The sequence below is a fragment of the Grampus griseus genome (genome assembly GCF_964374135.1).
Source record: "Grampus griseus genome assembly, chromosome: 8".
NCBI classification, from domain to species: Eukaryota; Metazoa; Chordata; class Mammalia; order Artiodactyla; family Delphinidae; genus Grampus; species Grampus griseus.
The window spans coordinates 74536691-74560492 of record NC_139002.1 but is presented as its reverse complement, the minus strand read 5'-3'; the positions used below and the strand labels follow the sequence as shown (position 1 = coordinate 74560492).

At 51.7% G+C, this 23802-nt stretch overlaps 1 protein-coding gene across 3 annotated transcripts in view; it reads right to left on the bottom strand.

The window, feature by feature from the left end:
- Positions 1 to 596: 596 nt before the first annotated feature.
- The window catches only part of NAV2 (neuron navigator 2), a 399261-nt gene continuing 376055 nt past the window's right edge, over positions 597 to 23802 (bottom strand). For all 3 annotated transcript variants that reach the window (XM_082660768.1, XM_082660769.1, XM_082660770.1), the window contains 8 exons: positions 22074 to 22242; positions 18663 to 18898; positions 16233 to 16387; positions 15961 to 16032; positions 14211 to 14407; positions 13180 to 13298; positions 6631 to 6834; positions 597 to 3952 (listed from right to left, as the gene is read on the bottom strand). In XM_082660768.1, the coding sequence (XP_082516894.1) occupies positions 3827 to 3952; positions 6631 to 6834; positions 13180 to 13298; positions 14211 to 14407; positions 15961 to 16032; positions 16233 to 16387; positions 18663 to 18898; positions 22074 to 22242 (1278 nt within the window). In that variant the 3' untranslated portion in view covers positions 597 to 3826. The remainder of the gene's footprint in view (positions 3953 to 6630; positions 6835 to 13179; positions 13299 to 14210; positions 14408 to 15960; positions 16033 to 16232; positions 16388 to 18662; positions 18899 to 22073; positions 22243 to 23802) is intronic.

Here is a 23802-nt window from a genome sequence, read left to right as displayed (position 1 = left end):
TCTGAGCCTGAGTTTTTGTCTTTGTTTTTCCTCTCACTTGTAAAACGGGAGTAAGGATATTTACCTCCTCTGGGTAATTTTGTAGATTATATCAGAGCACTTGGGAAAGCACCTAGCAATCAGTAGGTACTCAATACATTAAAAAAAAAAATCTTTCCTGTGCCAAGGTGTCGACTGGGGGGTGAGGGGTGGCTGGATACTGATAGATAGAGCTTGCCTCAAAGTGTGTTCTAGGACCTAGAGTGTTGGCCTCACCCAGGAGCGTCTTAGAAATTGAGAACTGCAGGTCCCAGCCTGGACCTGCTGAATCAGAATCTGCAATTCCACAAGATCCCCAGTGACTCAAAGTTTGGGAGGAGCACAAAGTGCTGCACTGCTAAGAAGCTCCACACGGGCAATAACTGAGGCAAGGAACTGGGAAGAGGTAGGATGCCGATGACACAGCAGCAAAGATGGGTTTGCAGATTTTGGGGAGCTCTCGCTGTGTTTCCTGCATCCAAATAAGAATGACTTCCTCCCGGCATGAAAATGAACTCCGACGAGGACGTTCTCTAGCACAGAAAAGCCAAACCACTAATCTGAATAAATAAGCATCAATTTTATTGAATCATGAATAATTTAAGACTGGTACAATCATCAGCTTTATTCTCTATGATGTGGGGCATGATCTCCGGCAGATCATTGGCAAATCCAAAAACCTCATGACAAATGAAAATTAAATAGGGAGGGACGGCGGACGGGGAGGGAGGACGGAAACATACCGTACACAAAATACTCAATTCCTAGTTTTCTCTTTAAAAATGGCTAGAAAAAATTCATCAAAATGCAGCACTTTAATCAATTATTTACAATTTCTATGTTACAATGAAAAAATGTACATCTTATAGAACATATTTCATAAACTGCTCCACTGGAAATAACTAGATCAAAACAGCAAACCTTCCATTTCGTATCCACAAAGTTGGATTATTTTCTCCTTTTGAAGTAGATTCGCCATTATCAAATTCGAATACACAGAATTTTGAAGTTTAAGCATCAACAATAAAATATGTCCCCAAGATACAACAAAGGTCTAGGCAAGTCTCGTTCCGTGTCCCCCCCTGCCCACCCACCACCTTAAACTAAAGGGAATTCCCATCTCACTTATGGCCTGTAAAATTCTCGGCAGTTTGGAAAGAAAACTTTTGGCTTCCATTGGTAACTCAACACAAATGTTGCATAGAATTTCATACATTTTCAAAATTAGCCTAACTGTAGAAAAAGGCAAAGTGGAAGCATTTCGGACAGAGCCCTAAATGAGCACAGTCACTTTGTCAAAGGTGAGCGACACAAAAGCAGAACAGGACCAAAGTAAGAAATGTGCATATCAGACAACCCTGCTTCCGGAAACTGTAGGAAAGACCCCGAGTTGTGACTCGAACAAGGCTACACTCCTTGAAACCACCGTTCACTTGTCAGGCAGCACCAGGGACAGAGGTCTCGGCGCTGAGCCTGGACCCGGTGGGAGGGAAGTCTGTGGGACGGGGGAGAAAAGAAAGAGAAAAGAGGGTGCTGTAAAAAAAAAACAAAAACAAAACCAAAACCAAAAAACGTTTCAAAGGATATTGGCAGGTGTCTACTCACAAGGTGACCGGGAAAACAGCCCATGAGGAGAAGTCCATTTCACCTCCTCCCAAATTCACAGTATGAGCGTGTAAGGTCATTGCTGGGAGATAAATTGAGAAGGACCATTCTTCAGGTTTACCAGAAGGCTCAGGGTGTGACTGACCCCTGAGGTCACAGGCTAAATACATGCTTTAAACATGTTATGAAAAACAAAACAGAACAAGACACACTCACACACCCAGATGACTAAGGAAGGCTTAGCAGAATAGAGTCTGAGTTTACTGAGATTAAAGAAAAGAGCACGCTGAGAGGTTTTCCATTCACCTGTTAGAGAGACACATTCCCCTTTTCCTTTCAAAGAGGAAGCAAATGGTGTCATCCAATGTAATGTGACTGGTTTCAGGTCAAGCTCTTGTGGTTAAGAAAATAAAAGATGTTGAGAGAGGGACCTTTGGAAATAGAAATGTAAAAAAAATGGAGTAAAACCCCTGATCATTAACAGAGACTCCCCCCATGGGGGTCCGATAAAAATAAAACAGAAACAAACGACTCAAAGATTGACCACACTCTGTAGAGAAAATACCGGTATGCTGAAGACACGTACGAGCAGAGCACGGGCTCAACAATGTCATGTAACATGGTAGGAACTTTTGCCTTTTCCTGCACAAGACAGATCGTCATCAAGTCAGGGCGTTAGCTGGAGACTGATAAGAACCTAAAAACAAAAAGATCTTTTTTTTTTTCCTTTTTCTTTTTCCCACAGTCACACATCCACACGAATGAGTCTTTTGGATGAGAAAAGTCACATTAGCTTGAGTTCTTCTAGTGAGTAGATGACTTGTTAGCCCTGTTTGCTCTGATGGGGAAAACAGAAAAACAGACCCCAGGCAGGCACGACACTCATCAATGAACACGGTGAGTACAAAACCAGTTAAGGCATCGCTTTGGGAAGGTCAGCACCGAAGAGGTCAGGCAAGGCTCGTCCGCCGGAGGCCAGAGCTTCTGGAAGGGAGCAGCTGCCTCCACCTGTTGACTTGTGTGACGTCACGTTGGTTCTGGGGAAAGTGCAAGTGTTTTGCGAGGTGACCTCACACCCCACCTGAGGTCGGGGCTGGCATGCTGGAGGTGTCGACGTGTGTCCTGCAGCCTCGAGGACGAGGAGGAAAGGCAAGGTCCCGCTCACCCACGTGCTGAGGACGGGGTCCTGGTCCACTGTCAAGGGCACAGCGACCCCGGCCCCAGCAGGAGGCAGCGAGTGTGCAGAACTGTGAGGATGGACAACTGAAAACCAAAACTCAGCAGGACCAAACCAAAAGCCAACTCCTGCGGTTCTCACGTTCACCAAAGGATGGATTCTGACCATGAGGGGAAGGAGAGGGGAAAAAAGTCTTCAAAATCAAAGGAGTCAGAAAGGGAGAAACTCAACCTCATTTTCAAAGGGGTGATCGGTTCGCCAAGGTAGACCAATTCTCACTGTACACAGTGTTAGCAGGAATAAGACCTGATTCATTTCTGTACGAGAAGGAGACAGACACATGCAGCTCTGCGTTTATAGCCACATCCGCTCGGCCTCGCTCTCACTTATGGAAGAACCAGAGGCTGATGGGTCTGAAAGGCGGGGGAGGAACTGGAACAGGCAAAATACCTCTCGGGTAAGGAGAGCACCATTTAAAAAACAAACCAAAGAGAAAGCACGATTTGTTTTTCCTAAGTTTTTCCTGCGATGCGGCTCTGCAGTTTGTTGAGTGTGACCAAAGCAAGGGCCCCGGCTGGCACTGGATCTCTGTGTGGCCGGTGTGGTGGAAGGGCGGCGGCGGGGTTGGAGCTGCAGGGTCTGTGCGCGGAGGAAGCCCTGCTGTCTCCGCTTTCAGCTCTGCTCTAATCTCTTCTGTCTCTGGGCCGCTGAGGGCAGGATGCTGTTTGGTTTCAGAGCTTCAAGTGGTTGGCTTTTTTGTTTAAAACCCTTTTCATTTCAACGGTGATGGTCCTTTCCCGAGAAGTATCCTTCGGTGTCTTAGGAAGGTCACAGCAACAAGGCAGGACAATAATTGACACAGAAGATGGTGCGGTTCTCCCCGTGAAGGAAGCGGGCCCGAGGCGGCTGGCCCGGGGTGCCTGCACCCAGGTCGAGGCTGGAGGACGAGGAGGGTCCGGGTCTTCGCGCGGCACTCGCGCCGAGGCCGGGGGCTGGCTCAGGAGGGCAGGCCCCGCGGTCCGGCCGTCACAGAGGGGACTCCAGGGACGAGTCCAGGATGTCGTCGCGGTGGCTGTTGCTGTTGGAGTCGCTGTCATAGCTCTGGGGGCTGGAGTAGTTGGCAGCTTCCTGCAGCCTCATCAGCATGTTCATCTGGGGAAAGAGCGGAGACCGCGACATGGTTTCCGGTCCGGTCGGCTGGCCGCGCCTGGCCTCTCCAAAGCTCACGCCACGTCCTCTAGACTCACCCTGGGGACTGTGGCCCGCGGTGGACGAGGGCACGGGCCCTCGGCCAGGCTTCCAGGGTTCAAGTCTCGGCTCCACCCCTTACTAGCTGCATGACCTCGGGCCAGTGACTTAACCGCTACAGCTCAGTTTCTTCACTGGTCGCATGTGAATAATTATACCTGCCCTCTAACGTTACGGTGTGGATTCATACATGCAGATCACTGAAAATACAAAATCCTCTAAAAGATAATGTGTATATATTTTTTACTTGGGAGGGGCACCTTACTCAAATATAGCCCTCAGCCTGGGTGAGATGCCAGCCAAGCGCCCCAGCACCGCTGACCTCGAGGCACAGGGCTCTCCCTTCGATGAGCATCGAGCCCACCTGTAGTCCTGGCTCTGGCCAGAGCGCAGCCTGGAGTCACCTGGGCTCCAGCTCCTGTCAAGGTCTCCATGGGGAGGCGGAGGATAGCATCAGTAAAGCAGAGCCTCAGAGCACCGGGAGGCCTGGATTCCAATTCAGAAACCTTTGGGCAATTATTCAATGTATCTGAGCCACCAGTTTCTCATCCACAGAATAGAGAAAACGGCAGTACCCATCCCATAGGGCTGAAGTAGGGAATTAAACGACATGGTGTGTATTCAACCCTTAGGAGAGGGCCTGGCACATAGTAACTGTTCAATAAATGAGGTAAGTCTGCTATCATCATCACCGTCATTTCTCTTAAGAGTTTAAAGACAGTGTTCTTGCATCTTCCCTGGTCTACAGTTTATTGGTCATTTGTGTTCAAGGGGGAGATGGGGAACTGAAAACTATCAATACTTTAATTTTATTTACAACTATAAACTGTGTGTGTATGTATTTTATATTTTATCTAGCAAAATTAGGAAGATAGGGTCTCTCTGAGCTATCTTCAGACTTGGTGCAGCTGGGTGTGAAGTCCAGCTGCCCCCTGGCTGGCCGCCCCTCAGGATGCCTAGCAGAGTGGGCCTGGGTGGGCCAACCACAGATGCACCACCATCTGGTGTCCATCTGCATGCCTGCAACTGGGAAGGGGTAGAGCGGAAGTCCAAAGAAAAATCCTTCGCAGCCAGGATTATTCATTCACTCATCAAACATTCCCTGTGTACCCATAATACATGGTCTGGAATAAAAACAAGACAGTCCTGCCCTCCTGGAGGCCTCAGTCTCAGGAGGGTGAGAGATCAGTTAACAAGAGGGCTATCGTAGCAGACACCTGTGGTCCTGGGCGGAGAGAACAGGACTTGGGGGAAACACCAAGTACGTAACTTGGTAAGTAGAGGGAGCTGGGCTGGCATAGCTGACTTCTGGGAGCCTGAGGTTGGAAAGACAGTTCTGTGTAACGATTCAGAGAACCCCGGGTCTTACCTAAATGCCTTCTGTGTTTAGGCAGCGACACGAATATCCCTGGTTAAGAAAAGACTGTCCAGGGCTGAGCTGGCCGTTCCTTCCTCTAGATGTCCTAAATTCTACCTTTACGTAAGTTAGAGTTCATGCGCTTGAACCCACAAAAACAGTTCCATGACTGTGGCTTTTAGGAACGGTTAACGTTAGAGATAGCCTTCTACAGGTTGATTCTTTCCTCTGGAAAACGACTGTGGTAAACACTGCAAATTAGGTTGTGCTTAGTAATACAAGCCATAAATCCATTTAACATCAAATCCCCGTTTAAAATGTCTCAATAGGACCACAGCTGCATCCCACCAGTCAGGAGTGGCAGACAACCCCAAAGCACCTATTATTATTATTTTTTATATAGCAAAGCAGTTAGTCACTAGGGATAGAACAGCAAGTCAACTGTCTTTTAATCCTGCCGCATCTCTTATGAATATGTTCTTTCATTAGGTAATGCAAGCAATATTCTTTGCAGTGTTTTTCCTTTCGCCTTAGTTGCCAAGAGAGCTCAGGGTTGAATTTATAGCATGATAATGGTCATTTAACCATGGGAGGTTCCGGTATATGTACTTCAACCTTCTTTTAATAGGGCTTTTGATTTATTAGGTCTAATTTCGCAGTATGCCTACGTATGGGTCTTACATTGGCAGAGAGTTCTAGAAGTGCAGTGGTATGATCTCTGACCCAGGTTCTTCTTAAAGGGCCTTTATTGCTTTAGCAACAGTGGAGTAAAGGTGCTCAGGCAGCATTAAAGGCTTAACTCACGTCACTGGCCAGGGGACCCGCATTCAGGCCCCCTTGCCCTCTCCTCCATGAGTCCCTCCCACCCTCAAACCTCTCCCTGCCTGAACTCCTGACCACGTGGCTTGGGCTACTGGGCAAGACATGATAAAGCTGGCACTCAAACCAGAGGGCGAAGAGTGGTGTAGGGACATTTAGGGAGAAAAATCAAATTCTTGATCTTTTATCTGAAAAATTTCAGAGGGGTTAAAGACACAAGTGAAAAACTAAAAACAAGGAAGAAAATATTGGCAAAAATATTCCAAATCTTGGGATAGGTCTAGCCTTCCAAAGCAAGGCTGGGGCTCAGTCACTTCCCAATTTCCGGTGCGCCTAGCTAGCATGAGGCCCAATACACAGTAAGTGCTCAGTGAATGCCGAGCTGCTCTGGGAGCCGAGAACTCACCAGCGGGTCTCCGTCAGCGTCGCTGGGGGGCATCTGCTTGCTGGTTGACCCCTCCCGAGGCATGGAGTAGCCGTCGAAGCCGACATCCTCGGGCCGGAGCTGCAGGAGGGGAGGCCACTCGTGCTGCTGAGGGCTGGCTGCCCAAGGATAGGTGTCCATCACCCACTTGGCGGGGTCCTCCCAGGGGGCCCGCCTTCCATACAGCTGGAAACAGAGAAAGAAGGAACAGTTAGGAAGTGGTCCGAGACCTCTTCTGCAGGCCTGGTTTTGCAACTTTCTGAAAAACTCTCCAAGCCCAGCATTATGCTTCCCTTGATGGAGTAATTCCACTTCCAGAGGAAATCCTAAGGAAATCATCCAAGGCACGGACACCTTGATGTGCTAAGACCAAAGGCAGCATGACCTAGGGAGTAAAAGCACTGGTTTTGAAGTCAGCCTGACCTGGGCTCACACCTCAGCTCTGCCACTGACTCACTGCGTTGCCCTCAATGCTAAGCCTCGCTGATCCAACTTGAAAAACAACTCTCTGATTTGAAGTGTTTGCCAGTTTCCATGATATGAATACTCTCACCGTGGCCAATCAACTACCAACACGATGTCACTGAACGTGGAGCTGGAAAGAGGTGCTGTCATCCCACTGAGTACCTCCCCCCCTCCACGGCACACAGATGGGATGCTGGGTATCAGCAGCCCAGGCAGAGGTCACCAATGGCTCTGGCTCGATAAAACCCCATTTCTTAAAGTGAGGCTGACTCTCAAAGAGCCCCCGCTGTAGAGGCGCTTTCAGAACAGCAAATTGTTAAAGGGGTTCCATGTGGGTACTGGAATTCTAACTGCTTCTTCTCCCTCATGTGTTTCTCAAAATTGCCCAGAACAACTAATTTGCTCTTAAAGCGGAATTATCACATAATTTTGTAAGACCAGTACCATGCCTCCAAGCTCCTTTCCTTAAGCCTGAAATACCGAATAATACAATGGTTTTAGTGACTTCTTCTGGCAATTTCAAGAAATACATACACTCTTCAAAGAACAAAAACCTAGGCTGCACCGCTTCCCAAGGCGAGGCTCTGCATCTCACGTGGCTGGGCGCCTTCTCTGTAGCTTTCCCCTTTAACACCACCCCTGCCGCCACACCTTACAGCTCCCTGCGTGCCAGGGATTACGAGAAGCACTTGACAAATATCTTGTTTAACCACCATGTGCTTCCAAGAGGAAGCATCACTACCCAAGTTTCCCAGACAAGGAGCCAGGCCCAGGGACGAGGGAAGGCAGAACTGGAATCCAAGTCTGCCCAGGTCCGTGGACCACTTAAGTCTGAGCAGATGTGGCAGGACTGGCTCACAGCCAGGCCAAGATGTGCCCACCCAGGAGAGTGCCACCTGTGGCTCTGGAAGAGCACCCCCTCTGTAGGGCACCACAGGGGTACGAAGACCAAAGCCCCCTGAACCACAACGGCTGCAGGGGGGGACTCTAGAGTGGAATTACATCTGGACCGCAGCCTGTCTGTCCGTCTGCCTGTGCCCTCTGTCCTCCCAGAACTCTTACAGTTGAGAGGGGAGGGAGGGGGATGTGGGGAGAGAAGGCTGACAGTACAGGAGAGCTGAGCTCTGACTGATAAAATCACGTCTTTCCCAGGTCACAGGCTGCCTCAGCTGGAAGGAACTGGGGTCCCAGCCGTCTCTCTACTGGATGGAGAACTTACAGCTTAAAGAGAAGAGCCAGTTGTGAAAGGTTTCGGAGCAGCGCTGGATTCGAACCCAGGACCCTGGCATCCTTGTCTGGGCCTTTCCCTTCTCCACCCCTCCTGACAGACTCCACTCGGAGCCACTCGGTATCGGCAAGAGCCACATGACTCGGCCAAAACCGGAGCAGGGAGATGCAGGCCAGGCTGTCCACCCGACGAGGACACGTCACCGGGGCTGGGCCTGCTGTCCCTCCACTGTCTCACGATTGCCTAAGCCCCGTCCGATGGTCTCAGGGAAGTGCCTGCCCTGCCCACACTGCAGACAGGGCCGCCACCCCCCTCCATCCATGGCCTCTCCCTCCACTCGAGATACACAGCCTTCTACGAGCTCAGCGCTTTCAGACACCAGCGCCCTTCCTGTCTAGTGCTCCAGTCCCGTCTACTGCGAAACCTTCCTTAACCTGGGGCAGCGGTGACTTCCAGGCCTGAGAGCTCAGTCTGGCATTGGAAAGGCGACTCACGGTCCGAGCAGGAAGGGATCATGTGAAGGTTCGTGTGCGCGTGGGTACGAGCCAGGGAGGAAGGGAGCACAAAGCGCCTGGGGATATTTAGACCTGAAAAAGCCTGTTGCGCATGAGAAACATTCCTGCAACTTGTAGAAGCGTCTCCCTCCAAGGGCTTTCCCTACAGCACTCAGCTGACTTTCCCAAGCCAGATTTCACATGTGTGAGGCGGAACCAAATGTCGTTTCTGGTAGCTACTGCTTCTGTCTCCATCCTCCAGCCTGGAAGAGAAGATGCTCAGGGCTGCAGAACAACAGAGCCTAGAATTCCGAGCTCATCAAGTTCCTAGAGGGTCTGGCCCCGTGGCTTTTAAATTTTTGCTCTGTTCCCCTGACCCTACTATGAGTGGTCTGAGGAACTTTGGGGGTCCACAGAGCCAGCCTGAAAAAAACTCTTCTAGTCCACACTTTTCAGATTACAGATGGGAAACCCGAGGCTTAGCAGTGGGAGGTTTGCCCAGAGTCTCAGAGCAGGTTGGGTCATGTGATCAATGGCTCCCCACTCTCCCCTTTCCACCAGGGGGACAGGGGTCTTTTGAGTGACTCTGCAGGCTTTAGACACTTTGGCAAGTGTTTACAATGAAAATTCCAAAGGGGAACAGGGCTGAGGGCTAAGTCATAAGACAAATGCACACCTGGGCATATCCAATGTCGTCTGCAAGAACAGAGAATATTTTTACAAGGCTCCCCACTTGCCACTGGACATGTCTAAGTCCAGGTGATGAATGGCTGGGTAAGTACCGTGGCAAGCAAAGGATGTGTCGTAACGCTCCTTGGTCCCCCTGCAGAGCCCTAAGGCAGCTCTGGGAAACAGCAGACAGTTGTACAGACAGACGGACAAACAGGACATTCACTTTCCCCAAGGCAGGAAGAGGGAGCCAAGACACTGGAAACTGAAAACTTGGCCACTGGGCACCTTCTCACTCTGTGGGATGCACGTTTCTCACACACGAAGGCATCAAGGTACACATTCTGGAAGAGCCTACAAGCAGTTGCGTGCGCGAACACACACACACGCACACGCACACACACACTACTGGGAAAAGACTCAGGAGCCAAAACTTGCAATGATACCTGGTATCCACCAGGGGGCGATGCCACATCTCCTCCAGGCAAGGCTGTGCCTGTTGGAGGGGCTGACTGGAAGCCCCTGGTGAGACCTGTCGGCAGCAGGGTCTCTGTGCTGCCAACCACCACCGGCAGCCCCGCCAGAGCCCAATCTGGGGACTCCACCTCTTCTTAGCTTATGACCTTGGCCAAGGGCTTACCTGCTTTGAACCACAGTGCGCTCACCTCATGGCCACACCACTCCTCGCAGAGTCAGGGCGGAGTAAGTGGCCTGCACAGCGCCCAGCACACAGTGAGCACGGGACTCAAGGTAACACGAAGGAGAGTGAGGAATTTTAAACTTTTCTTTTTGAATAGAAGAGTCTTTTTGTCAAATGAAATCTTATGCAGAACGTCACGCTATGTAACACAATACTTGGTTCCCTGAGCCATCTGAGGGCTCTGGGTGGAGTAACAGGGGTCTCAGGACAGCCTGAAAAATCACGGAAGTCACCGAGGAGTCAGCTATGGGCTACGACGCTGGCTCAATCCACACCCCGCCTAGGGAACTGGGGAAGGGTCAAAAACTGTGAGCCTTGGTTTCCTCGTCTCTAAGGTGCATATTGGGCGCTGAGAACTAAACGGAATCATGCCTGTCAGGCCCCTGGCACAGTGCCTGGTAGGTAGCAGCCTCTCAATAAATGTCATCAAAGTTTCCTTCAAAACTAGAGACGTGAAGAACACTCCAGGGTTCCTCATGAACCTGCAGAGTCCATGGGGTCTCCCAGGCTGCAGAATGGGATGAAGCCACAGGTTTGGGGCAGGAGGGCTCACTTTTGAGCAACTTGGTACAATGCTAACTCTGGCTGCCTCCTCTGGTTGTTTCCATGTTCTTGAAAGACTGTCCTTCAAAAGACCTCAACAGCACAGGGAAGTGATGACTTTTCTTGCCTCACAGTGAACTGCTGAGTCTCCTGAGACGGTGACATGCTTCTGTTCCTTGTCCTGAACGGGCTGTTCCACAGCCACCCCCAAATCCTTTCACCTACAGCCTCCTTGCTCTTGGTGGGAAGAGACCCCTGAAGATCAAATCCATCAGCAACCTCTCCAGGATGCACAGGGAAGGTCAGACCCGACTTTCATAGCCACGCCCACAAGGTCTTCTTTCAAGCTGAGGTCCAAGGAGCAGGGCCTTAGCGCAGTCCATCCTTACCGAGGACCAACGAGGGGCCTCTGATGTGTAGCTGGAGGATAGAGCAAAGCCTACCCCTCCTGGTTGGTGCCTCCTTGGGCACCCACGTGCTTTATGCAACGGCACCCACGACTTTTTCCAAGCACACTCTAGGTCACTCCTGTCCTGCACCAGGAGACATATTTGGGCAAAGAAGCAAAGGGGAGAAGTGAGAGGCGAGGCAGAAATAGAAGGCAACAGTGCCCCTTCCTCCCCTGCAATTCCTGTGGCTTCTATCAAGCAGCGCGGGTTTCTACTGCAGTCCCCAGAAGCCCCTGATGGGAAGAGAGAGAGGCTTCTGGAACGTAACAGACTCCAAGAATCCAGTAGGCGGGGCATCCCAAGCAAACAGGAGTGACTGGGTGGCTGTTTGGGTTTGCGGTCCTAACAAATCCATTTGAGTAAAGACGAAATTATGGCTACTTTACCCGTGAATTTTTCTACCTAAAGAGAGTCCACTGACAGATCTGAAATCGTTCGTATTTTCTTTCAAAAGCCACATTCGACAAAACAGAAATGCTGCCATCAATGGGAAAAATAGCTGAAGGGCATTCAAGAGGTACAAACTTCCGGCTGTGAAATAAATAAGTCATGGGGATGTAATGTACAGCATCGGGAATATAGTCAATAGTATAGTAATAACTGTACGGTGACAGATGGTAACTAGACTGACCACAGTGTCATTTCGTAACGTACAAAAATATCAAATCACTATGTTGTATGCCTGAAACTAATATACTGTATGTCAATTATAATTAAAAACGATGCTGCCATCAATTAATGATCTTCAGGCACCGGAAACCAAGGCCGGTCAAGGGGTGGCTGAATTTCTCGCTACTCTCTGTCTTCACAATCACTTATATTTGAACACGGTGGCTTGAATACGCAGCCTACATGCTCCCGTTCAATGAAATACCAGCGACCAGAGGCGCACCACCTTCCTTCTCAAGCCCTGGTTGTCCTGAACGTCTCCGAAGACCCTCAGTGCTGCCGCATGTTACAGATACCAAGCAGATGAACATTCGCCAGGCTCAGCTGAACGTACACAAATGACAAACCCTGACGGAAGCCATTAAGGTGTGCCGTCACACATGTGCATGTGGGTGTGCACAGCCCCCCGCCCCGGGTCCTCCACCAGCATCATGTGTCTCCCACTGTCCGGTACTGAGGAAACACAGCCCTCAGAAACCCGGCTGTTAAGCTGGTTCCTGGACTATTCAGCCGTGCGTGATGCCTGCTAATGACTCAGAGTGGTCCTGAAGGCCGACAACCTTCTCAGGCCACCTCCAGACTCAACAATAAAACTGTTACAATCTCCAACTTACTGCTAAGCTCCTAGCATTAGCCCCTGGGTTGAGTGAGAAGTGGAGAAAGGATTTGGGCTTTCCAGCTACAGCAGGGCAGGAGGGATGGGCGGCCACGTGGGCCCAGGGTCACCTGTGAGGGGTCCTGGCGTCAGGCAGCGAGTGCCATGGGGCTTAGGGCCAAGAACCTGAGGCCTGGATGCAAACCCCAGATTCTTCAATTTCACTTCCTCACCTTGGACAAGTCACTTATTCACTCTGAGCCATAACTTTCTCTTAAAAAATGGGGATAAAACCAAAAAATCTCTGCCTAACCCCAGGACAAATGCAGAGCTTGAAGCAAACAGCAGATGCTTTGCAAACGGTGAAGTGACATATTCCAGGTCTTGTGCACTCACTGTGCTGAGCACTTGATGGCATGATGTCACTGAACCCTGGCAATAACTCTTTGTGGCACGGTACTACCGTTCTCTCCTCCATCAATGAGGGCCTATGGCAGAGAGAGGCTGGATGACTTGCTCAGGGTCACATAGCTAACAGTGGCAGAGCCAGGATCTGCAGTCCAGTGTCTCCTACACTGCGCTGGACGGATGGCTTCACAGGTGAGGGGTTGTCACCTCACGTCAGTCAGATTTCTGAAGAGGGAGATAAAGACAACCCTTCTCGTCACTAGAACAGTCCCTTGAACTTTGAGGAGGTCAGTGGGCAGTGTGCTTCTTACCTGGAGTCCTTCTCTGACGGCTTCCAGGAGATAGGGGATGATTGAGTAGTTCCACAGGTCGGTGAACCACACCCTGGAACCATCCACGTCGATGGGGCACGACAGGAAGAGCCGGGGGCCTGGGGACCACAGGGAACATCAGTCAGACTGAAACGGGGTGGGGGGCAGGAGAAGCCAGCCCGGGCACCCCTCAAAGGAGGGACCCTGCATTTTCTGAGCGAGAGCAGAAATACCAACTGTCACGTGGCGGGCACAGAGCAGGATGCTTGCGCTCCTTAATGCCACCCTGGGACCACGCTCCTCTCGGGAATCACCCCAAAGGGAGGCGAGGCTTTATGCAGAAAGATGTTCATTGAGATATTAGTCCTAACCTTTGCAAATGGAAGCACAGTAGATGTCCGAGAGCACAGAAACAGTTAAGGAAGTGACGGTGCACCCACATTTGATTATTTTGCAGAGCAATACAGAATGCGCATGAGACAACGTGAAGTGAAAATAAAGAACATACTATAGGTACATTATGACTGCAACCACATAAAACATGTATGGACGAGGACAGAAAAAATCAGCTCAAATTACAATGATTCCATCAGGATGGTGGGATGACCAGTGATCTTTTTTTTTCTCTGAAGCTTAAGCTTTAGGAATGTCGATAACATTACTTTATTTATAAAGCAATGCCAATCCCACAGGGTGGTCTCCACCTGGGGGAGCCTCGGGGTGCGGGCCCCTCACTGAGCCCATAGTTTCTGCACCAGCCTGGGGCTGGACACTTCTCTCTGCTGCTCATCACCCCCGAGCTCTGGGCAGGAGAGAAGGGCAGAGACGGCCCCGGGATGTGGGCGCAGGGCGGCCCGGGGTCTGTCTAGGCTGTGCCTGTCCTTCTGTCCCCTCCTCTAACCATGTGGCCAGTGCAGCATCCAGCTACCAGGGCCCAGGGACAGCCATCCGAGGAGGCCAGGGCCCCGGGAGCAGCAGTTCCCTCCCCTGCCAGCCCGCCTGTCGGCACCCACCCGGCCTCCCCTCCCCACCTATGGTGACGTCCGAGGAGCTGTGAGCCTCCAGGAAGCGGTTGAGGTGATGCCAGACCTTGGGAATCCAGTCGATGACTTTCACCAGCTCCACGTTCCGTACCCGCCCACCGATCTCCGTCTCCATGAGCTTCCGCCTCAGGAACCGGCCCAGGAAACCCTTCACGGGCTCCGTGTGGTTGGCACACAGCACCCACCTGGAAGAAGTCAGGAACACTTTTCCATGACAAGGACTACGGCCAACCTCACGAACCAAAGCTCACTAGAGCTGGAAGGTGCCTATGTTAATACTCAACGGAACACTGCACATATATCAATTCACAACTCCTCACAGCAACCCCGTGCCGTGGATATGATGGCCACCCATTTTACAGGTCGAAATTCTGAGGCACAGACGGGTTATGTAACTCGTTCAAGATCAAACAGCTAGTCAAGAGAAGAGCTAAGATTAGAACCAAGACAGTCCAACTCCAGAGGCTGAGCTCTGACCACTGAGCTAACTGCCCCTTGTGCTTGTGACGGGTTCCGTGCTGGGCTGTGGGGCTGTAACAGTGACTCAGACACAGTCCCTGTTCCCCAGGAGCTCACAGTCTAGCGGAGGAGGCAGATAAGAGGAACGAGAGATGACGAAACCTGGGGAATCAAGGAAGGCTCCTCAGAGGAGGGGACATCTGAGCTGAGGCCAAAGGAGATGAATGGAGCAGCCACACGAGGCAAGGCAGGAGCAGGGGTCGGGGCGGCGGTGGGTGCAGAGCATCTGCAAAGGCATGCCGCAGTGTGGGGTGTTCAGGGAAACTGCCAGAGGTTCAGTGTAACCAGAGTTTAGACTTGACCTGCCAACCTCAGGGGCCTGGATTTCATTCTGGAGGCAATGGGGAGCCACTGAAGGACTTCTTGCATGAGGATTTACAGTCAGATTTGAATTCTAGAATGTTCACTCCGGTTGCCACTGGCACAGAGGATGGCCTGCAGGGGGGCAGGCAGGCATACTGGTTAGAAAATGACTGCAACAGTGTGCTGGGAGATGACGTGGCGGTGACGGGGGAAGCAGGAGCAGAAGGGTCTTGAGGGACATTCAAGAGAAAGCGTGGATAAGACTGGGACAGCCTGGATGCAGAGGTGACCCATGATCCCAGTGACCTGGCGGGGCTGGTATTCCTCTGATGACTTCGATTCTACTTTCAACAGGGATGCCGGCAGAATGGCCACGAAAACGAGCCGGGGCGGGGGTCTCACCCCAGGAGACGGCTATTCATCCTTACCTAAGGCCCCAGGCAGGGCAGCAGTCCATGGAGGCCACACAACCTAGCGTGGCAGAAGTCCCACAGCCCAGCAGTGGGGTAGCTCGGTACGGGGCTGGGGCCCAGGGCTCACAGCAGCTGGAGCTCGAAGGCCACAGACTCTGCTCCATGGACACTTTCATAAGCATGAGCTTTCACTGCTCACGTCCCCTTGGGACAGACAGACGTGCCACTGGTGACGTGCAGGGTTGCATGACGACAGTCCCTGCCCAGAGCTGCCCCCGGGGCACTGCTGTCCCAGGACTTAGCATCAAAGAGATCTGGGTGCAAGTCAGCCCTGCCATCGACTGGCTGTGTGACCTCACACAAACCACTTAACTCTCCCCATTTGTAAACCGTGAATGATAAATTTAACGACTTGAGGCTTTTGTGAGAATCAAATGAGTGAAGCTGGGAAAAATGCTCACAGTTCCCGGCATACAGCAGCTACTCAAAAAGTGACTCCTTACCTGAAGTTATGATGAAGCTGCAAGTTGGGAGTAGAAGAGGTAGCCTGGTTCATTGTGCCAATTATATAAGGGCTGCGGGGGAAATGAAGGGTAAGAGAGTTGGAGAGGGTGTCGCAGCATCCTGGGGCATCTAAGGGCCTAGGTAGATGGCTGCGGGCTGCTGCCCCTCCCCCCATGAGGCCCCAGCCCCTCCCTGCCACGTGCGTGCAGCGCTCCTACCCCCTGTAGCACACGTCTCTCCCGGGGGCCATGAGGTCCAGAGCTGCCTTTACCATTTGTGGTCCTTGCAGTTGAGCAGCCCGTTGAAGATCTCGCCCAGGGAGCTGACGTGATGCAGGTTGTCCAGGATGATGACCAGAGGCATGTCCACAGCGTTGTTCTCGCTGGCGCACTGGTCGGCGAGGTTGGACAGGTACTGGCGCAATTCCTGCGGAGGCCGGGCAGGAATGAGTGGGTGAACGCCCCGGGGAAGACGCACGTACTCAGGGCCTTTCCCTGCCCCGGGCCGGCACTGGCAGAGGGGCCCTTCCTGAGGCCTCACGGTAACCACTGCTGAGTGCCTGTCCGCTACAGGGCGCCTGCCTGGGCGCAGGGGGTGCAGGCGGGGGAGTGGTGAGGAAGGCCTGGGCCCTGGCTTCTGGAATTCACTAGGCAACAGAAAACCCGGGCAAGAGCAGGCACCGTGGGGGTGTCCAGGCGCGGTGCTGGAGCTGCTCCAGCACTCTCTAGAAGCGCTACTATTTCTTACTCTGCCAACCTCCCAGGAAGCTCCTGAGTGCAAGTGCCTCACACATCTCTCTAAAGGCACAGCACTGCCTGAGAGCCATCTACACAGAAGCCCTTGATGAATCAGCACAGCAAAGGACCCCCTTGCCCCCCCCCACACACATATGCCCTGCTGATCAGTGCTGGGGCAGACAGGCAGTGAACGGTGCAGGGGGGGTGGTCTCCACGCAGGGGGGTCCTTGGAAGGTCTGCGTGAAAGGGGAACCTTTGGCCTTAACTGTGAAGAATGGGCAGGGCACTGACGGCTGGGGCAAGGGGCACATCAGAAAAGGAAGAGAAAGAAGAATGTGCGATGGGGAAAGGCAAAAACGGTGAGCTAAGGGCCAGCCAGTGAACACAGAACAACTTCCTGATGGTATTATCATCACCATGAGGATGGAGTGACCTTGCGCCAGGCACGGCTCTGGGACCTCACACATAGGAACTTCTGTGCCCCACAATAACCCTCTGGGGTGGGCACTGTGACTGTCTCCATGTTACAGAGGAGGAAGCTGAAGCGTCCCTCAGTCAGGTGGGCAGCCGGAGACGGCACAGAGGGTCGGCAGCAGGGCTGGACCTGGACTTGGTGTGGACGCCTCCCCATGCCACTGTCCTGCACGCTGGCTTGGATGCTCGGGGGGTCATATCTCCTCTGCTTCCTACACACACACACGCCTCCCTTTTAAGTCAAAATGTGGCTTTTAGCAATAGAAGCAGCCCCATTTTTTAAGTTACTAGTTATCTTTCCTTTTAGCTCCTCTGCACTATGGGTTCTTGGCCTCTGGCCCCTGCCAATGCCACGGATCCTGAGGCTCGGACCCTCTCTTCCTCATGCAGGCCTGCAGGGTATAGTTGGGGAGCTATGCTCTGTACAACGGTGCCTGGCCAAGGGGAGTGTGGGGGCTGAATTCAAGCCTGGCTCGACCTCCAGCCACGCGCCTAGGATCCTTCTCTCGCTGGTCCCGGGAAAGGGCGCCTTCCCTGAGCTTATTCACAGAGGATCTTGGTACAGGGCCTCTCACCACTTCCTGTAGTCCTGCCCCTGTGTCCACATCACTTGGAGAACTTGTGGTGCAAATTCCCAGCCCCACACAACCTACTGAAACAGATCATCTGGGAATGAGGTCTGGGAGCGGCATCTTCAAGGATGCCAGGTGATTCTTAAGGTGAAAGAGTCACTTCCAATTCACCTTTGACTTCCTGGCCCCTTTGGCCAGTCAGAGTGAATCACCCATCAACAACCACTGCATGGCTAATGAGCAAGTTTGAGAAAACACCTCATAACCCTAGGACTAGCTCAGGCTGTCCAAACGCTTCCACTGCTCCCTGTGAGGCAGGATCAAGCCTATTTGCTGGCTCTGGGGTCTAAGACATTGACTTGAGCTCCAGTCTGCTGCTCAGTACTATCTGAGTGGCTTTAGGTACACGGTCATCTGCCTCGAGCCTCAGTTTCCTCATCTGTAAAATGGGATTGTGACAACTACTTCCTTGAAGGTCCTGCTGTGGGGCGTTCAGTTTGCTGCTCCCAGGGGAAGCAGTCTGCGAATGCGAGCTGTTGTTGTTCTTATTATTGTTGTTCCACAAAAGAAGGTTTTCTTCTGGAAAGACAAGAGGACCTAGTAGGCACGTGATGAATCTTTGGTAAACTGAAGTGGAAGCATCTGGGTTGACCTTAAAGAACTACCAGCGCTGATCATGGTGCCCAACTCACAGCGGGGAAGCAAGAAATGAACTACATCGACTTACACGTGGAACTTCTTGCTGGGAAGTTTTGGATCAAAGCCTTCCTTTCTGCTAGTTCCATCCTGACCTCCTTCCCCAGGCTTTTAGAACCATCAAAGGTGAACATTGTAGGAAATGCTGCTTTGCCATCACGGGGGTGGTGGCATCACTAGTTCTCAAAGGGCTAAGCAGCCGCCTCTGAACGACCTCCTCACCTTGCTGGACTTGTGGTCCACGTTGAAGGTGGCGATGACCCCGTCTGTCAGCTCCCGTCCCTCCCGGAGCACCAGGTACTCTGACAGCCGGTTGGCCAGGTAGGTCTTCCCAGTGCCGCTGGGCCCGGAGAGGATGATCCGCCGATGCTCCACCAGCAGGGAGACGTAGCGCTGCAGGATGGGCTTGGGGATCAGGGACTCGAACACCAGCGAGTCCAGGCTGTTCTCCGCGAGCCCTGTGTTTGAGAGAGGACGTGTTCGCAGCCCTGCAGAGAGGGTGGCTCTCTGTGCCTGCCCACCTGGAACTGCCAAAACGCAAGGCTATCCCTTTCCTGGGCAGCCCCGCCCACCCAGGGACACCGCAGGCTCCCTTCACCAGCACGATGTGCTCCGGCTCCTGGCTTGGCTGACTGCCCCCCCCCCCCCACCACAGATTCACCTTTAACATCTGGCCCTTCAGTCTTCATCCATCCTCTGCAGAATTCATAAGACTCTGAGCCCTACTTGTCTTTCTGGATTTACCATTACCGGTGGCGCTGGCTCAAACCAAACGTGAATCCCCCGTGTCCACCCAGACCCCGGGGCTGCCTCTTCACCCTGTTTTTTCCTGCACGCCAGGTGCCGCTGCTGCCCACACTCAGATCCACCACGAAGGTATCAACACTTTATCGTTAAAATGAGGAAAAACGCAAGGTGGGACCATTTGATTTGGGGATGTGAATACTGGCAGACCTCAGCTGAGCCTCTCCAACAACAAGAGGAAACATCTCTCCCCTCCCCGCCTGGGACAACTTCATTACTCAGGGCTGTTGGCTTTACAAGAGCTGTTTTCTTCATATCATTCCCAAGAGAGGATCCAGCCAAGGTTACTTATCCAGAACCTAAGGCAATTCTATTAAAAAAGCACCTCAAGAAACCACTATATGTAGGCAAAAAATGAACTGAAAAGCACTTATTCTGTTTTACAGTAGCATCTTCCATCCACACAATTCATTCACTGCAAACAGACCCCCCTGACGCACCTATACATTTGTTTCCAATCTTCCCCAACCAAAGATAGCACAGTGACTGTTCTAGAATCATCCTGATGAAGGATCCCAAATGAGATCTTCTGGGTACAGGCCTAAGACTTTCCTAGAACTGGTCTCAATAGAGCCTACATGGGCTCAAAGTTTGATGCAAAATATGGAGGTTAGGGTCTCCTGTCTAAACTTAATAACAAACACGGGGCAGCGATTAAAACACTGTGAAACCCCTCTCTTTGCAGCTACGTTGCTGTCTCAGTCTCTTGTCAAAACCCCCCTGGCAGTGACCACTTTGCAGACGAACTCACTTCAGAGCACACAAAGCCACAGCCCCTGCCCCGGTGCCACGGAAGTGAATCATCCGCAGCTCACCCATCTCTTTCAGCTCAAACCCTTGAGTGGTTTTCAGTGCCCTGAAGGCATAAATGTCAAGCACCACAGGAAAACAGAAGAGTCAGGTATCGCTTAAAAACAAAGCCGAGGGCTTCCCTGGTGGCGCAGTGGTTGGGAGTCTGCCTGCCGATGCAGGGGACACGGGTTCGTGCCCCGGTCCGGGAAGATCTCACATGCCGCGGAGCGGCTGGGCCCGTGAGCCATGGCCACTGAGCCTGCACGTCCGGAGCCTATGCTCCGCGATGGGAGAGGCCACAACAGTGAGAGGCCCCCGTACCAAAAAAAAAATAAAAATAAAAATAAACCCGAGCTGATCCCTAGAGATGCTAAAACGACTTGATGTGCTGACAGCAGCACCAGCTTAGGCTCCGTGGTGAGGTGGCCTGTTCGGGAAGCAGATAATCCTGTCGCTGTTTCTACAGAGGTTTGCTCTGGTCTCAGCAACGGGTCACTCCTTTGACCCTTCAGCGCTTGCAGTGCTCACCTGCTCGCCAGCGTGGCTGAAGCGCAATTTGAAGTCATGGTGTATCAGGCTTTCCCTAAAGGGTTCTTGGAGTGGACAGTTGTTGTTAAAGTGTGCCTGGCAGCCCTCCCTCTCTCCCCTTGTAGTGGGACTCTTCCTTCTTGCAAGGAGTTCATTCCAGCTGGTCCAAGCAGGGCTGACCCAGCACCTTCACCCCCCAAAGGGGTGGGCTTGTGACCAGGCTGGGCCAAAGCCTCTACCCGGTCACAACGACTGATTTGGTGATGAGCATTTGACCCACGGTGGGCCAGAATTTCCTGTCACACTTGTCCAGAAAGACATTCTCTTTCTTCTAGGTTCCTAAGCTAGAAGGGTGAATCTGGGCCACTCATCAGCTATGTGCAGAAAGCTCAAAAAATAAGCAAAGCCGAGGTAGGCCTGGTCCTGATGGCACTGCTGGAGCGCCTGGATCCAGCTGCGCTTGAAGCCTATACCTGGATCTTCCAGGTACCTGAGCCTGTATGTTTCCTTTTGGCCAAAGCTAGTTTTGAGTAGGTTTCTGTCATTTGCAGCCCAAGGCCACAATTATGGGACGCCAACAAGATAAGGCTGTGTGTGAGGCTCGAACAGGAACATGCTACTGGTCACTGGGGAGCAAGACCTTCATTCCCGCTGATGAGGAATGTTGGGGTGCTTCTAGAAAACCTCCCAGTTAGGAAACAAAGCTTGCCTCAAACAACCCCAAAACTACAGTCAAGATGCCTTACAGGGAAGAAATAAGATACCGTGAAGGCTGAGCTTCGGACGGTGTTTAGTAATCTCTTCTTTAAGTGGTTCATAAAATATAGGAAAAAGGGATTTTGCAGTCAAATGCGTTTGTGTCAGACTGGATCTCACAGCCTTTTTAACGGCAAGAGTCAGGACATGAAAGGACAGAGGCTTTAGAGAACCTGCATGGGAATAACGATGCCGGACTTATCTGGCCATGAAACTTTTTTTTTCCCAAAAAAATACTTTGTGAGTCTAAAGTGCCACAGAACTTTAGCCTCAGGCGCAGCCTCTTCAGGTGACGAGGCAGCTGGAAGCTCGAACAGCATCGTGCGTGGGCAGGAGCTTCACTGCTTCCGCAGGGTGCTCCGAGCAACTCCTCTCTGGCCCACAGAGCATCGTGGTTTCCCATCTGTAGAATGGGGCTGCATCCAAGGCTCGCCGGCAAGAGTAACTCACGGGTATCAGTGGAGCCCCGTTTCAACAGGGTTATTAAGATTCCATCATCTCAGAGCCACAAGGCTAACGGCACCTTTTGTTATGTAATTTCAGCCGTAAACTAAATTATTTGTTTCCGACGGTCGCTGGAAAAGCTGAAGACTGTTCAACTTGCTTAGGTGAGAGTAACCGTGGTGGACGGGGATCGAAATACAACCCACACATACACACACGAACGAAATCACGGCCACAGGTTCCCGTGCCAAGTCACAGAACAAACCCTACACTCCTGGAAGCTCCCACCACTGCAATGGGCTGGATTACCTTTGACGGCCACAGAGATGGTTGTGTTCTCTCCAACCAGGTAGCCACAGGGCAGAAGCTCGGGGGTCTCGGAGGTGTTGCTGCGCTTGATGTCCCCAATGCTGTAGCCAAGGACACTATCAGAGTTCAGCCCCAGCTGACTCACGGGGTCGACGTGAATGATGTACTCCTGGAAAATATAGAATAAAGACCCCGTCAAAGATGTGGCGAAAAATCTGCCCAAGACTCACGTCTCCACTGGGTGATTTACGATCGTCTCCTCTTTCCCAGCTGATGCCAGAGTTGAAATCGAGCTGTGGAACGAGGGGCAGAAGAGCGGACTTTCTCTAGGGAGGATGCCCTCGTATCACAGGCCCCTTAAGGTACAGATCTATTCGGTTAGTGATGGGAGGGTGGGAAACCCTAACAAGATGGTGAACCAAGCACTGAAAAGTTAAGCCGCTTTTCCTGTAAGTTCAGCTGAAGTCTTAAAGACATTAGGGCCTGGGAATGGTGCTGGAAAATGCGTGAAAAAGTAATTCTGACGAGAAATCTCTCCACCAGCCCTTTCTTTTGGTTCAGGTCAAAGGCCATATAATGACAAAGGGAACAAAACCCCGGGCTGCTAGAAAAAAGCAGCTTAGAGTTTTAAACAAACAAACGTGTGTTTAATTTGGAAAGTGTTCCATCTTAGATGAGTGACCGGAAGGCTTTAGGTCAGTGAACTTGGAACGAAGTCCATGGGCTCTGTGGTAGCCACACGACTGAGGTGGAATCCTGATAACAAGTCTCTACCGTTAACGGTCTCACTTCCTCACGTGTGACGCCTCACAGGCTCTTTTCAGCCCCAACTGTGGTCTTTCTAATCCAGGGATGTCCCAACTGTCCATCAGCAGAGATAAGGTTTCCGCTGGGGCAGCAGGCTTGGTCTGCTCTAAGCCATTCCTGTCTCTCACCCCGTCTCATTTCTACACACTGGCCTGTCAAGATGGGAAGTGAGCTTGGGTCAAAGAACAGAATTTTCTCTCTGTGAAGCCACCTGAGTCTAGATGCTAGGAGACTAGAGGATACTAGTTAAAAGTCAGGTTTTCATGTCAGACCAACTCAACTAGACCAATGTGGTCTCCGGCACAGAAAATGTGGGCTATTCTTAATACTCAGGGGATGTGATTAATGAACACTTCCGGTTATGACCTACTTCAGGTCAATAGAAAAAAATGTACCAAAAGCTTCTTTCAAATCACCCAGTACGTCAGGTTCACCTAGATGCTCATTCGTAATTTCTCCTGTGGCAAACACCCACTCCAGTGATGTGATTAGAATGAAGAGAAAAATAACCGTGCCAACAGCCTTGACACCAGCCACGGATCAGAAGTCAATGTCACGCACAGCACAAATCACAGAGCTGGAAGTGTTGGCGTGGGACGCAGGGTAAGTTGGATCAAATCCCCCTACCAAAATGAAGGGTGGAAGCATGACGTCATAGCCCCAGAACACACGCTGCAAAGCATACTCAACAGGACACAGTTCTAAGGGCAAGAGAATGTAGACATTAGCAGTTCACTGTGAGAGGCTCATATAACCGCTCAAGACCAGGGAAGTGCCTCTCCCTGGCTGGCCAACCACTGCCAAGGGCAGATGAGAACAGTTGGTCCTGTTACCAGCCTATACTTACCATCCTCCTTCTGTTCCCTTGAGGGCCAGGGGACAAGTCCCGGCAACATAAGGATGCGGGAGAGGGATGTGGCCT